Source organism: Rhopalosiphum maidis, chromosome 3 (assembly GCF_003676215.2).
Source record: "Rhopalosiphum maidis isolate BTI-1 chromosome 3, ASM367621v3, whole genome shotgun sequence".
NCBI lineage: Eukaryota > Metazoa > Arthropoda > Insecta > Hemiptera > Aphididae > Rhopalosiphum > Rhopalosiphum maidis.
The window spans coordinates 37842422-37858064 of record NC_040879.1 but is presented as its reverse complement, the minus strand read 5'-3'; the positions used below and the strand labels follow the sequence as shown (position 1 = coordinate 37858064).

At 31.6% G+C, this 15643-nt stretch overlaps 1 protein-coding gene across 5 annotated transcripts in view; it reads right to left on the bottom strand.

Annotated features, from left to right (window-relative positions):
* The window catches only part of LOC113559328 (protein quiver-like), a 30028-nt gene that overhangs the window by 1515 nt on the left and 12870 nt on the right, over window positions 1-15643 (bottom strand). For 3 of the 5 annotated variants that reach the window (XM_026965016.1, XM_026965018.1, XM_026965017.1), the window contains 2 exons: window positions 13011-13058; window positions 8564-8710 (listed from right to left, as the gene is read on the bottom strand). In XM_026965016.1, coding sequence (XP_026820817.1) covers window positions 8564-8710; window positions 13011-13058 — 195 coding nt within the window. Of the gene's footprint in view, window positions 1-8563; window positions 8711-12359; window positions 12990-13010; window positions 13059-15643 lie in introns of those variants that run through there. The other 2 variants (XM_026965015.1, XM_026965019.1) reach the window with 2 other exon arrangements.

Sequence of the window (15643 nt, the reverse complement as noted above, 5' to 3'; positions counted from 1 at the left end):
CGTGTAACTATAATATTTCTTAAACCCACGTAACTATTAAATGAAGGCAGTTTTTTTTCGTGTGCGTATGTTGGCTTTTATTTCATATTTTTTATCGCGCAGTGCACACGAATCTGTTGGCAAACACATATCCGATATGTACCATTGTTATATTAACCGCAACACGACAACGTCAGTTTGACAGTCAGTGTTCAGTTTTATTGTGTCTGTTTTACTTTATCGCGCGAAAGCTTCTGTTGAGCGGGAACCGCAGTCGTTATTATCTCTCTCCGCGTTATGTCGGCCAAAAGGAAAGTCGCCTATGTTTATAGCGTAGATATGAAAAAGCTGCACAAGCGCCTATTTTTAATATCAATTATATGAGACTATGAGAGTTCTATTATAGAAAAAAGGCTCCCACAGTATTTTAAATTAAAATTTATATTGACACAATATAGGTACTTAGAGACAGCCATATTATTATCACATTTTTTTTAGCTACCATCACTATGGGTCGTTGCGATAACATTTTAAATTTATTTATGTATAAATACAGTATAAAAAACGCCAATAAAGCACATTGTGTCAGTTTAGGTAAATATTTCTTAGCGATAATGTTCAACTACATATTATCGTGAAAATATAAGATTTATATCTACAACTATACTAATAGATATGTACAGTGGAGGATTTTCAAATTTTTTTTTTTTTAGGTGGGTGGGGGTCCTAAATATTTAATACATTTTTTATCCACTCATAATTTCTAGATATACTTACACCAGCTTTCACAGAGCATAGGTACACCATAAACGGTGGCGTGACTATAAATAAAATATACGAGTCCCGTGAAAAAACCAACAAAAAAACCCCGCGGTCTATAATTTTACGAACACCGTCCCCTCGCCGGATAATAGTAAAAATATTTTTGTAATGGTACCTATGAGCAGGGGTGGTAAATTATTTGAAATCTTCGTGTCAAAAATTACCTTTTTTTTCGAGCGTGTCTTGAAAAGTATTAGGTATATAATAATATTATATTCAATATTGTAATAAAACAATTATCGTAATTTTATTGTATATAATTATAATTGACCTCGGAAATTCTAGCAAATGCATCTTTTTCTCGGTTCATCTTAGAACATCCAGAGTGTGATACAAATATATTTCACATTTCTTCGATGTCATACACGAAATCTAATTTTGATATTTTTTTAATATTTATGGTTTTTATTGATATTTCGCTAATGTAGGGTTTAGTCCTATCTATTTTGGGTAATTTTCACATATTTTCGAAGATACAAGAAAAAATTTAATAATTCAGTGTAATTTCCAAGGTGAATGTATGAAATAATTCAATTTTAAGTATACTTTTACAAATATATTTAAGTAATTTAACATTTTTGTTAACAGTTTATTATTCAACCAGTCCAGATATTTCCTGACGTCTATGAGCCCAAAAGTTTGTAAAATTATATTTAATTTTTTACTAATAAATTTATAATTTTTTCAAGTTAAATGCATATTTTTAGATTTTTCGTGCTATCTATAGCGCATATTTTAAAGTTTTTAAGTGTATATTTAAGAGCTATTTAAGAACTAAAAAAGTAACATTTTTAGTGCTACAACTTTCGAGCTCTGATTATAATGTATTAATATACAACATTTTAATTTTTCGCGTGCTATGGACTTACCATCCCTGACCTGCTACGGCAAAGAATTATAATTTATACCTTAGTGTCATACATTGTATGCGACACGCCTTTAGTGTCATATTATTCATTACACAAGTTATACCGAGAAATATTTTTTTTAAATTTGATCTTTTTTTAACTTTTGTTTCCCCGAACAGGTACATCATATTATTCACACAAGCATAATGCTGAGGAGACACAAACAGAACGGACATAGGTACAGTACATACTAGCCAAAAAATTAAAATTCAATTAGCTCGCCATCCCTTCCGTCGACATACCCACACGCAGTCGAGTTATTTAACCATACACACACATAATACCGTCTGTCTATAAACCGTACATCAAACAAGTTTTGATAAAATCCATATAAAGACATATGCTCAACAATATAGAAATAATGGACGAGAGAGAACGGGAAAGTACATAAAACCACATTACACGGCATTAACTAGTTCAAGAGGTTCCCTCGATTGCACGGTAAAGACTAAAGACCATATAATATAATAAACAATTTATAAAATGACGTAAAGAGTCTAATAAAAATTTTATGTGAAATTCAGTCCAACAAAACCAATATAATTAATAAAAATCGTATAAATAAACAATATTAACAAAATAGTCGATGACCACGATGAGAATATGACGTCGACGTGTATCTACCTAAAAATCAAATTATAAAATTTCGATATATGCAAATATAAATAATAAAGGAAGCTTTAATCTAATTTAATCGATACCGTTGTATACTTAGGAAATCAAGTCAACTTTTAATTGTATGAGAAATTATACGTATTGTTATTATTTATTACACGGATTCTGTATAACAAAAACGAACTATTGACTCAGTTGGTACTTGGTAATTGGTATACGTACCAGTCGACAGCCTCTTATTATTATTATTGTATTACGATTGAATTATGCTGAAATAAAATAAATATTTAATATTATTGAGACGGGCACGGGGTAATATAGACTGTTCAATTAATGGTTTGGTCATAGACGTAACTAGTCCTTTAAAGTCAGGGAGGGACTAGATTCCTAAAAACGGTTTTTTTTTTTTTTTAATCAGATTATTGTTTATTGTTTCTATTGGTGTTTAAAACCGACTTGAATTATTATTCGTTTATATGGAACATTATATTTTTTATATTGTAGCCAAAAATAAAGTTAATACTAACATATTTATAAGCTCATACATTTACCCAAAAATTCTGAGGGGGGGGGGCTGAAGCCCACCCAAGCTCCCTAGTTACGCCTATGGGTTTGATTGTAATTTTGATCACGGTTTAGAGCAATATGACGTTTTTATTGCAAAAGACGGTATTATACCTTCGTTAGCCAATACTCGTATTGAACACGATTTTTAATTTCGTAGAAAACGATTTAAACAAATAAAAGAATAATAATTTACATAATACTTATAAGTGTAATAGGCGTTGTATTTTTATAAATTTACTTATACTAAATTATTATTATATTAGAGTATTAATTTTTTATCGTGTATTGGCTAATTTATATATAAACTAATAAATCGATTTATAACAGACGGCAGTTATTATTTTTTTATAAATATAATATCATTATTTTTTACTCGTGAGTTCCGGCCTTCAACTCTGTAAGAGATATTTTATTATTGTTGGCAACACAATTTTTAAACAATAATATCACTATAATTTAATAAATATTTTTAAACTCTAGAGTTTCGATAAACATTTACCTAACGATTATGAACTCAAAATATAAACATCGGGCATTAAATATTATACATATTTATACTTATTTTTTATTTGAATTATAAAAATAAAAACGATAAATGCAGACAATTGACAAATACTTTGGAGTATAATCCGGTTAAGCTTTATATTAAATCTAATTTAGTAGTTTGGCGCATTTGATGATCGTGTAGATTTATCAGGATTGTGATTCGGCTAGTGAATTCGGAAGTTTAAAATTTTCTCTTTCCTGAGTATATAAACTATGAATGTCAGAATGTTGATAGACTAATATTAATTACTAACATTTTAAAAATCACCGAGTCCGCATCGCCCCCACATGGACCATAATATATCTTGGAAAACCATTACAATACGGAACGATTATCCTTAATACACAAAGTTAAATGATTCAAAATAACTATACATATAAATATAAATATATGAAATTTGTTTTTAATACTTCAACATTCTCCAGAAAAAAGACCGGCCAATTTTAACAGTTGAAAACTGGAATTCTCGTTTGAAAAACGGCAGTCTGCGGACTGCCACCGGACACTTATTATACTTTAAAAAGTATAGTACGACAAAACTCGAGAACTCGAAAATATTATGACATCCAAGCGCTTGTTTTATTATTTATCTATTATTATTATTATCCGAATTATCGATGAAAAAAAACTAAAAAAAAGGAGTTGAGCATGTCTGGCATGGAATCACTGCGCAGTGTATTGTAACGCGCAGTCGTCACGCAGGACACTCGCACAGTCGGCGCATCGCACATAATATTGTAATACCGTACGATAGCTTGTAACGGAAACCGATTTCGGCAAAATTACAAGTTATTGATTGTGCGAGTGTGCACGAAAAACACGACGGTGAATACCGGTGTCGCGACGTCTATATATATATACGTCCGTTGTCCGTTTGTATTATATTATATTTTTAATGAGTTCGTATACTATTATAGGTATTGCATGGTGGGCACATATTATTATACAGCAGGTACGCATTGAGCAAAGTGTGGACTTATGTTATTATTATTATTATTATTATTATTATTATTATTATTATTATAGAAATAACAATAAAAACCTAATCACGAGAAAACACGCTGTGGAATTTCGCAGAGCATAATATTATTATATTATTATTTTTATTATTTTTCTCAACAGCTGCGGACCTGCAGCGTGAATACCTACGTGATCCACTCAAGAAAGCTTTCGTCCGTCACGTTGTGATTTGTACGAAACATTATATTGACGACGATCAATGGCCATCGACAGCCTCTATATGTCACACGTATATATAATATAATATATATACCTACTGCCTGTATAGGTACATCCGGATCCGTTTTGAGACTCGTCGTCGAATACTTGAATATTGTTCGGATGTGAAAAGTTTATTCCGAGTCGTCTGCTACAATGCAATTTAATGTTTCTTTTACATCGCATCCGTATCCACGCACGTATAATCGCGGAAGACGACACGTCGGTTTATTAGGCCACGTGAAAAATGACAAATCCAAAATATTTGTCGATCGATACAATTAGTTTTTTGTTCACTCGTAAGTGCAGACTGTGCAGTCAATGCCATACGCGTGTCGATAATCTTATACAATACCTATTACCAAAGTTTATAAAATTCATTTGTACTTAAGAGGACGTTATACCCGCATGCATCGTCTCCGTCTTACTAATGTAGATCATAGCAAATTTGCGTTGAGCAGAACACATTTTGTGATGTTAGCTTTAATATTAGAGTACATTTACCTATTATCAAATTTAAAGGTAAGAATATTATCTAGAAAATCGCATATATGCTTTTATTGATATTATAATTTTAAAGTGAGTTATAAATATTTTAAATTTGTAATATTTTACATAGCTATAACTCACTTTAAAATGATAATATCAATAAAAGCATATATGCGATTTTCTAGATAATATTCTTACCTTTAAATTTTATAATAGGTAAATTTATTCTAATATTAAAGCTAACATCACAAAATGTGTTCTGCTGAACGCAAATTTGCTATGATCTACATTAATGTACGACAGAGACAACACATGCGGGTGGTATAACGTCTTCTTAATAATAATAAAAAAAAACTACCTATTTATTCCTACTTACGCTGTTTATAAAACGATTACGGTTTGTGTATTTCGATCAATAAGATAAAACACCTAAAAATTAATCATTTGGCAAAAAAAAGAAAGAAAAGTATATTCGAGATTTTCTAAACGGCTTGTCAAACGATCAAAACATTAATTTATGATACTACGTGTCTCGTTAAACAATTAATGCATGCCTATTAAAATAATGCACGAAGAATTCTGCTGATGCGTCGTTTTTAAGGGGTAGTGTAAAGACATTACCTACTTTCGTTTCATGCATCTACAATAAGTCATCGTGTTCGTGTTTAGTTTTCTATAGGCAGTGACTTGATTCGAATTTATAAAATTACATGTAAATTATACGTTTATATATTGTGTTCTATTGTACTCAATAATTATGTTACGTATACATTTACCTGAACGTGTAATTTTATTTTTGGATGGGTGTTTGGGGATGTTTATTTACACCTGTTTTTAACGTCTTCTTTGGCTTATTCGACAAAAAAAAAAAAAAAAAAATTAATCGTTAAATCATGTAATAAATGAAAAATCATAAAAATTAAAAAAGTCCGATAAAAAAAATTAAAAAGAAAAAGAAAGTCTAAAAATGTCATTCCTGGCTGTTTATATTTTAAACCATTCGTCTAGTGTTTAGTATACATGTTTGAATGTTTCATACACTGCTTTAACCTATATAATGATTTAAAAATGACCTGAAAACATTTTGGCACCGATTACTGAATTGACGCGTCCGTATATTATATACTTACTAAGCACTCCCTATAATGCCATTAATTCACTAAGCTTCTTCCACAGACTACAGCCCTACTTTACGAATCGTGTTCGCAAAATAATAAGCTACTTATTTCTCATAGAAGGAAAAATGATCATTTTTCTTCTGCTTTCTATGATTTTTGCTTATAAGCAATACCTACGTGTTAACATGCATTTTACACAATACACAAAAATACTAAATCGATTACCTACTAATACTACCGATAGCTCTGCGTAAACGTTATTATAAGGTGTTATTAAGAGGACGTTACACCCGCGTTGTGTGTGTGTTGTCGACTCCGTTTTACAAAATATATAAAACATAGCAAAAACTGATTTGCGCGGGACAGAACCATACAAGCTGTATAGTGATAGTTGAAACTCTCCAAATCAACATGCAACCAATATGGTCGAGAACAACGAGACCATTATACGTGAAATATCGTTTAATTTTTTTGATATCATTTATACGAAAAAAGTTCACATTGTTTTAAAACAATATTTCACAGCCAAAGTTCTTTTTTTATGTAGTGAAAATTTCGTTTCTAAGTATGACCTTACTACTACTCGTATATTGACCGTAACCTCTCGGTTCTTACTCGCGCAAAACAGTTTTTGCTATGTTTTATATATTTTACAAGACAATGCGTGCGGGTGTAGCGTCCTCTTAAGCAATAATTCATTTAATATAAGCCGTTATACCTATTGAGATATTTTATATAATAATATGTTTTATTTGATGGAAGGTCGATGGTCTGGGGGGTCTGAGGCCCCACTGATCCGTTACTTCGTTAGCAATAAAATGTTCATTGGTGTGCATAGAGATACCCCCCTCCAAAGTAGCAAAATTCCCCAACCATAACCCAAATTAGATACGCATGTCGTTTTTGCAGTATAGGTATATCAAAATATTCAAAACCAATTTATGTACGTAAAATAGTTGTAGGTACGCGTGAAATAAATGCAAGTATTTCCCAGTGGTTCGATTTTAAACACAAAAATACGTAAACGAGTTTATATGTAAATGAGAACTTTTTCAATTTCAGCAAATCGTTTACGGGGAGTAAAACATTTAAAATTTAAATGTTTGTGATTCTTCGACACGGAAAATGAGCTTTGACCGATGCAGAGTAAACTTGTTTATAAATTCTAACGTGTTTGAATTTTTATAATCAAACTATCCCAACTATACCGGAAGAACCTATAAATTGTTGTCCGACATTTAGGCCGTCTCTATATGAAAAAAGGGCGTCAATTTAATTAGCCATCATTCGGTCCATTTCCTGCATGTACGTGACTAATGTGGTCGTACGGCGACAATGTACTATGGTTATGTGTGTACTATACATATAATACGTAATATCATATTATATAGTTACCGATACAATTTAGCGTTTGACACATCTGAGAAAAAAATATTCTTTCGTACTCGATTTTCTATCGATCGATCGAGAAGAATACTTCGATTTCGATACTTATATATATGTTAGGTACTAATAACGTGTATAACTATAGCTAGGTATTATAATCATTCATCAATCATTGGACTTGAGGCTACTTCATATTTCGTCGTGATAATATGAACCGTGTTGATATACGGAAAAAAATAATTTCGAAAAGTATGGTAATTTTTTAATGCGGTAAAGGACATACTCAATGTTAAGCGGTAACCGAATAACACAAAGAACTCAACTGGGGGGGGGGGGGCAAGTTCTGTAAAAATAACAGCTATACTGTGTAAGTTTGGACCGTTCTTTCGAAATTGTGAAACCAGTGAAATGGACGATTTACATCACCCTTCGGCCCTCTGAACGACAACCCGAGATCCACGAATAAATTAAAAAGCGCAACGGAAAAACACGCGAAAGTTTGCCCTCCCGAAGACAATAATAATACACAAAAAAAATAAATAAATCGCTGGTAGTGGGGTACGTAATCGAACGCAGCAGTTTAAGACAACTAAGTCACCATACGATACCCATCACGTTATAAATGTAAAAAATATTGTTACTACGATAATTTGTTGTGCAAATGTATGTATGTATACACATTGTAACATTGTACACTGTACATGCAGGCATAGGTGCAATTTGAGTTTTAAATTTGAGGGGGGCTATTATAACTTGCATGTATGTATTGGGTGTATGCTTCCCGAAATATATACAAGCCATTTGGAGGGGGGGCTACGATTGATTTTGAGGGGGCTTAGCTCCCCTTAGATTGCGCTTATGCATGCAGGTTGTTTTGAAGAAAAGAAAGCGTAAAATAACGTTTATATACTTACACGTTCGCACGTACCGCACCATCTTAACGCAACATCCGTTGCAGCTGACCAGTGGCGGTTGGTCTTGAGGCATGGCCGTGTAGTTGAACGGATCTTTGCATCGCGGGTCCTTGGCGCTGTCGCACTCGTAACAGTAAATGGACCGAGCTGAAGGCGTCGCAGAGAAGATCGCATGACAAAACAAAACCAATATCAATATAAACGGTTTAAACTGGACGTCGAGATGAAGGATTTTAATTTGATTTTTTTTTTTTAGATTTTTAACTGCAATATCACCGCACTCAGTATTGTTACGATATTATTGTGACGTCCATCAGTTACCACCAGCGAATATTATTCTAGAAATATTATGCGAAAAACGATCATCCACCATGCACACCACGAGATCATTGTTTTAGCCACCAATAAGCGCAAATTGCGGTTTACTTATTTATACTCGTAACGATATCTTTTAAAATTTTGTTTAAAGTTCTGTAGTTTGCACCTAACGCCAGTTGGTCAAGGTTGAAAATATTGTGCAAAAGGTTCATTTAGTGTGGTATAGCTAAGAATTAAATTTTTTATAGTGTTCGCCAAAGAAATATCTGAAGTATTTTGATATCCAATTAACACAGACATTTAAACGATATAACAATTAAATATGAATTATATTTTCGGAGGTCGTGCTTAACGACGTTAGAAGTTTTAATTTAGCGAGTAGAATACTAAGAATATAGCTGATACATTAACAATTACATTTATATTAAATAATTTAAAGAAATAAAAATATTTATACTGAAAATTAATATTAAATTATCTGTAGATCTTCTGATCTTCAACAACACAGATTGCAAGTCGAATACAATTAAAAGTTTGAAACCTAAAAAACAGAACATTAAATATATTTTTCTTTGACATATTTTATTATATTTATATTAAAAAAAAACGTTTATATTGTTAAAAATTTAATAGAACGTATACATTTTATATTTTTAGTAAATAATTACTATTATTATTTTGAAGTACGTACTCATCAAGAGTGAAAATAAAAAGGTAGGCAAGTGGGTACCTATCGCTCTGCTGTACAGGTGTTAGGTGGATCACTGTGATGGATGCATTAAATTTGAATTCAATGATTTATCGTTATAAACGAAAAAACGATTCTGAGTGGGGACGAATTATTCCATGTTATATTTTTCAATATTGCTATTTGAGTAATTAGTAAAAATATTTTAAAAATTATTTTATGTATAGAAAATTATCATATAAACATTTGGTACCTTGTTTATTTGTTTTTAAATTACACTAAAAAAAAATTGTCAAAAACTGGTTTTACGTAAAATTACCGTTTTCCCTTAACTTTTTGTCTATTTTTCTGATTATTATGAAAAATGTTCACTTAAATAACAAAAAAATAAAAAATAACATTATTGTAAAACCAATATATTCGTCGTTCCACTCAGAATCTAAAATAGAAATCTATTCAAACTAAATATTTTCTTAAAATATATTCGCTAGTCTACAGAGGTTTAATGAACGTCAATATAGTCAAACTAATGGATATTATTATTTTATTTTAAAAAGGGGACGTATTATAAATAATAATAATTAATATTATAGTAGTGACAAGTATTATAAGTCGTACACAACATGAGATACGCGTACAATAAACAAAAATTTGTGAAAATCTACAGGTGTAGAGAGTGTTGTTAATTTTGTTTGACACTCTTTCCTCATAAGTGATTTACGTTCCTATAAAAAATATCTGAGCAGTAAAAAAAAGAATCAAGCATAATCAACCGACGGTTTTTAGCTTTTAATAAGAGATATTAGTAACTGTAAAATTAACAATTATGATACTTATAGAGCTCGAACTTTGTACATTAAAACTATTTTGTTATATAAGTTTTTAGATTTATTGCTGTATAGTTCTAGTTTCTATAAATTAATTTCAAGACTTTATAAATTAAATATCAAAAGTTAGTCCATAATTATTGAGGATAAATACAAATTTTATCAGGTATTAATGTGGTTGAAAACTTTGTAAGCCAGAAATAGAGACAATAATTGAAGCTTTTAATATTTTTTTGTCATGTCATGAATTCATGGTAAATACTGTATGTACATCAAAATGAGTATTTATTTTATGTGTCTCCTATGTACTTTATACCTATACATTGTTTTTATTAATGTGAAGTGCCAGAGTGGATAATCATGCTAATATTTTATATAATTCATAGCGAAGATACCTAAAGGCTAAAGGCTAGATTCAAAATTAATTTATTGTAATTTTTAAAGTAAAACATGTAAATAACTTTACTCTTAAGTTAAAAGTTTTAAATAAATGTAAATAATATTATTTTGTTTTGCTCATATAACCTTTTAAGTAGAAAATGACAAAAACAATTTAGAATAAAGACTTGCTATGTATAAGTATTAGTGATTGATTGTTTTTGTTCAAAATTAGATGAATTATTATTTATAAGTTCATAATTTTTTTTTTATCCATAACCTATTTACGTGTTATTTTAACAGAATATACTTACGAAGAAGATGAAGTTTGTAAAAGTCCAAACAATTTTATTTCGTCGGATAAAAAAATCTCGATAAAGATAAAATTATATAATTTAAAAATGTTATTGAATAAACCTTCGTATTATTATAATGACACAAAAGATAACATACGCTATACTGGCTAGACATTTAGAAGATTTTCAATGAAAAAAATTGTAAGTATTACCTACTCTATTTTCCCGACTTTTATTCAACGATTAAAATATATTTGACTATAGGTATATCCGATGTCGCTCTTGTTTATTTTCCTTATTTATACTAGCTCGTATACAAACAAACACAAGTACAAAACAAAAAGTTCATGGATTAATCGATTTAGTGGTTATGTGTTTTAAAACTGACGTTTTAGATAGATTGATACTAATTCTTAGTGGCGTACGCAGGATTTTTTTAAGGGGGTTGTCATAAATCATAATTATATGCATGAAATGACCTTTTTTTTATAGAGTCATCGTTTCTTAATTTGAACAGATACTTATTTTTAAGGGGGGGGGAGTGTCACATCTCCCTGACACCCCCTCCGCGTACGCCACTGCCAATTCTGACAGAATATAATTAAGGTCTGCTTGCAAAAAAGAAAAAAAAGCAAAAAAGCAAGAAAAAAAGTGTTTGTAATAAGAAAAGTATAGTTGTAAGTAATAATAATATTAAAAAAAAACGTACGGGCTACCAATATTTTGTTATTTCCGTGGGTCCCCGAAACAGTTTCTGTTCCCGCCCCGGGTCCAGACGTATAGTATTATGTTAATCCGGGCCCGTATGCAAGCTGTATGCGGTCACCGCACGCGTGATTAGTAAATGACTTTCAAAGCGTTTAAAAGTTCGAGCCCTATAATAGATGTTTAACATTATAATGTATTGTATTACGACGGTTCGTATTAGTCCAGGACGATGCGATATTATTGAACGGTATAAACCTATAACCGCATAACGTTTATAATATTATCGTGCACCGCCGGAGAAGGCGGCATCATAACCCTGTGCTCTACATAATGATGTGCTCTTAAGTGTACGCGTACTCGACGTGCTTACACTATCGCGGTAATTAGGTTAATACTTGCAGTCCATATAATATTATATATTACACTACCTCCTACAAAGGTCAGCGGCACTCAGCACGGCATACGTTTTTATTTTCTTCACACACGATTATTATTATGTATTGTTATTATTATTATTATTATTATATAATACAATATAATATTATTATTATTAATTCGGTTGCACTACGTCGCACACCTACCTTGATATGCTGAGCATTCCGTACTAGTACCGACGACTCCGGACGCGATAATAACGAGTAAGGCAGTAATTATTCTAAGGTCCTTCATTCGGGTCGATATCGCAGTGTAACGTGTAGTGTATTTATTTACGTACGCGTTACATTTGTACACGCCATAATATATAAGTACAATCAAAACGAGAGCGTCGGAAGACAAAAAAAAAAAAGAAAAGAAAAACACGATAAAATAATATATTATTGTTATTATGATCGGAGTTTTAATGAAAACGGTATGATGTCGTGTCAACGGAAATCGGGTGAAACGGCGCGTTTGACCGCACAGAGATGTGTACGTATTACGATAGTATATATTTAGCGTAGTGCAGCGTTTAAGTGAACAGAGTATATTATTATTATTTTTATAATTAGCGAATTGTCGAAAAACAAAAATAATAAAATCAAGTGCGCCCGTTTGCAGTCGACGAATACCGATGATGTGTATAAAATACTGTACGTGTTTTACAACAACAATAATATGTTATTATATGTATAGCGACGTGATACCGTTGTCCGTCGCACCGGTCATTTAAGTGTGTATTGAATCATTTTAATATAAAAATATATAATAATATATATTAAATAATAATAATATATGTTTTGTTTGTTACTCACGGGGAAAACATTCCTCGCGGGACAGCGATATATTAACCAACACGACAACTGAAATACAAAAGAAACACACACAAGTTTAAGTATATATTATATAGGTACGCGGATTTCTGCGCGCAAACAATACGTCATAATAATAACAACAACAACGACGACGAAAATTGGGTACGTATGTGCGACACAGAGCTGTACAGCGTCATCGAATACAATAACGTACATGCTATTATTATTGTTAGTATTGTTTACGTATATAATGCGTGTACACACACACACACATATATATATGTGTGTTTAGATGATAATAATTTATAATACTTTGTTGGTAAAACATAAGGAAAAACTCGGAAACGACGCGACACGAAACGCGAAACTGCCAAATGCGCCTCGCGTACCTACGGGCTCTGCATCGGTTTTTCACCGTTCACAGTTATATAAGTTTGAATTAGGTACGGAATCGATTACCATAATACGTATTATTATTATTATTATTATTATTATTATAACTTCGTCGCGTGTTAAGCCGATTCTTTTCGAGCGTGTGTGCGTGTGCGTATAATATTGTACACGGTGTGCCCTTATAGAACACAACACGCGCGCACGTATATACCTATTGTAATACTCATAGAGCGTCGTACATATACATAATAACGCACTGTAGTGTACAGGGTGAATCACCGGGAACGCCGGCGCACCCCGCGCCCAGATTTTTCCCTTAAACGCCCCGTTCAAACCCTGATTTTCGGAATTTTTAAATACCTATTATAGGCGCGCACTTAACGTGGACCATTGCCTATGTTTTTACGAAAGTTCTCGACATTTTCGTATCGCTTACGAGGAATGTTCTCTGGCGACTTCTTTATTTTATTCCTCCTTTCACCCTTTCAACTGTAAATTGTTTAGTAGACAATTTTCGGTTGTAACACCCAATTCGAAATGCGATCGAATGATATGGAATTTATAAATGGATCGGTTTTATAGTTTATAAAAATGACGAAAGTTTAACCACTACCAACGTTTTCAAATAATTATATTTCCCGTGTCTTCCAAATCCATTGATCAAGTTATTATATCCTTTGTACATTGCGTTAAGGAGATTCCAGCACGCGTTCAAATATACAGAGTTGATTTTCACACCGATATAATGAATTTAAGAAGAAAAAGTGGTAAGAATTGTTGCCGAATCACTCTGTATACAAGCGCGTGTATGTGTTTTATATACACACAAATGTGTTTACACGTTTATTTCAAATTAATGACGTGATTTCGCCCGTGTACAATGTCTAATGTGATATTTGATGGATTCCTATGTATGCATGCAGGTAATAATACATTAAAAAAAATAGTATTATTCTTTTTGAAAAAGCATTTGTCACAAAAGGCATTGATTTCGTCGTGACGGCACGGCCGAGAGTCGTCTACAAAATAATGTTATACGGTCTTTCATTGGCGCAAACGACCGGGTAGAACAAAAATATTTGAGACTATAAAATAATAACGCGCATAGGTATTTGTGTTTTGTACCTTTAAGTATATATAAACAGTATTTAAATGCAAATATCGAATGAAATATTGATCACTTGATACGTATGCGAACACTTATGAAATACGAGAGGGGGTGCGCGCCTGCCCCCCCTGGTTCCTGCAGGGTACGCCACTGTGGCGTAAATTTGAACCTTACATTCAGACGCCATCTATACAACCGACCTCTCCGTATCTAAGTTCAAGCTGTTAATAATATACAGCGTGAGAAGTCCGCGTAATTATAGTCAACAAATAATTTGTCTATCTGCACGTTTAAAGTTACACGGACACAATAATGTTGATTTAATTGAGTAAAAAAAAAATATATAAAAAATTATTAACTACCAAATATAATAATATAATATATAAACAGTTATTGCAATTGCATGTGCATTTTTAAAATGTTTTAATAATAGGCGCTTATAGGTAATAATTCACATTTTGTTATTCATCATCAATCAAAATTGATTTTTTCAATCAATATAGTAGCAATATTGTATCGCTGTATGATGCACCAAGCACGCTGACCTACGTTATTATTTTTAAATAATACATTAAATTAAATTCAAATTTTTGGAATTTTTAAGTAGTATACCTCAAGACCAAATTTTCAAATCAATATCGTGGACAATCAAGTACAAACAGTTATAATTTAATCAGGAGCTTCTCGTTTGAATTTTAATTTATATAAATCAACATTTTTCACAAAAAAGTTTATACCTATCGTCACAGAACTCCTTAAATTGTATAAATAATCCATATGAAAATATGGAATTTATTAATTATACTCGTGCTTAAAATTCCAAAATTAGAATTTATTTCAATTTATAGAAACATTGGGATGACCATGATTGGTGGGACGTCGCCCAATAAGTATTTTTTGTACCTTTTCACCTATCCCGATTACGGCCCGTACATAATAGGTAGGGAATAATATTTAAGTGGTCATCGAAACTAAATAAATATCCCGATTGCGTCTGATACGTATTTTGACATAAATATGACTACGATTATACACGATTCACGCGATCACCAATACTCGACGTGGTAATTCGGTGCTGCCATAGATTTAACTTACTATACAACCTTCCACGGTTAAAATACAAACATTTTGT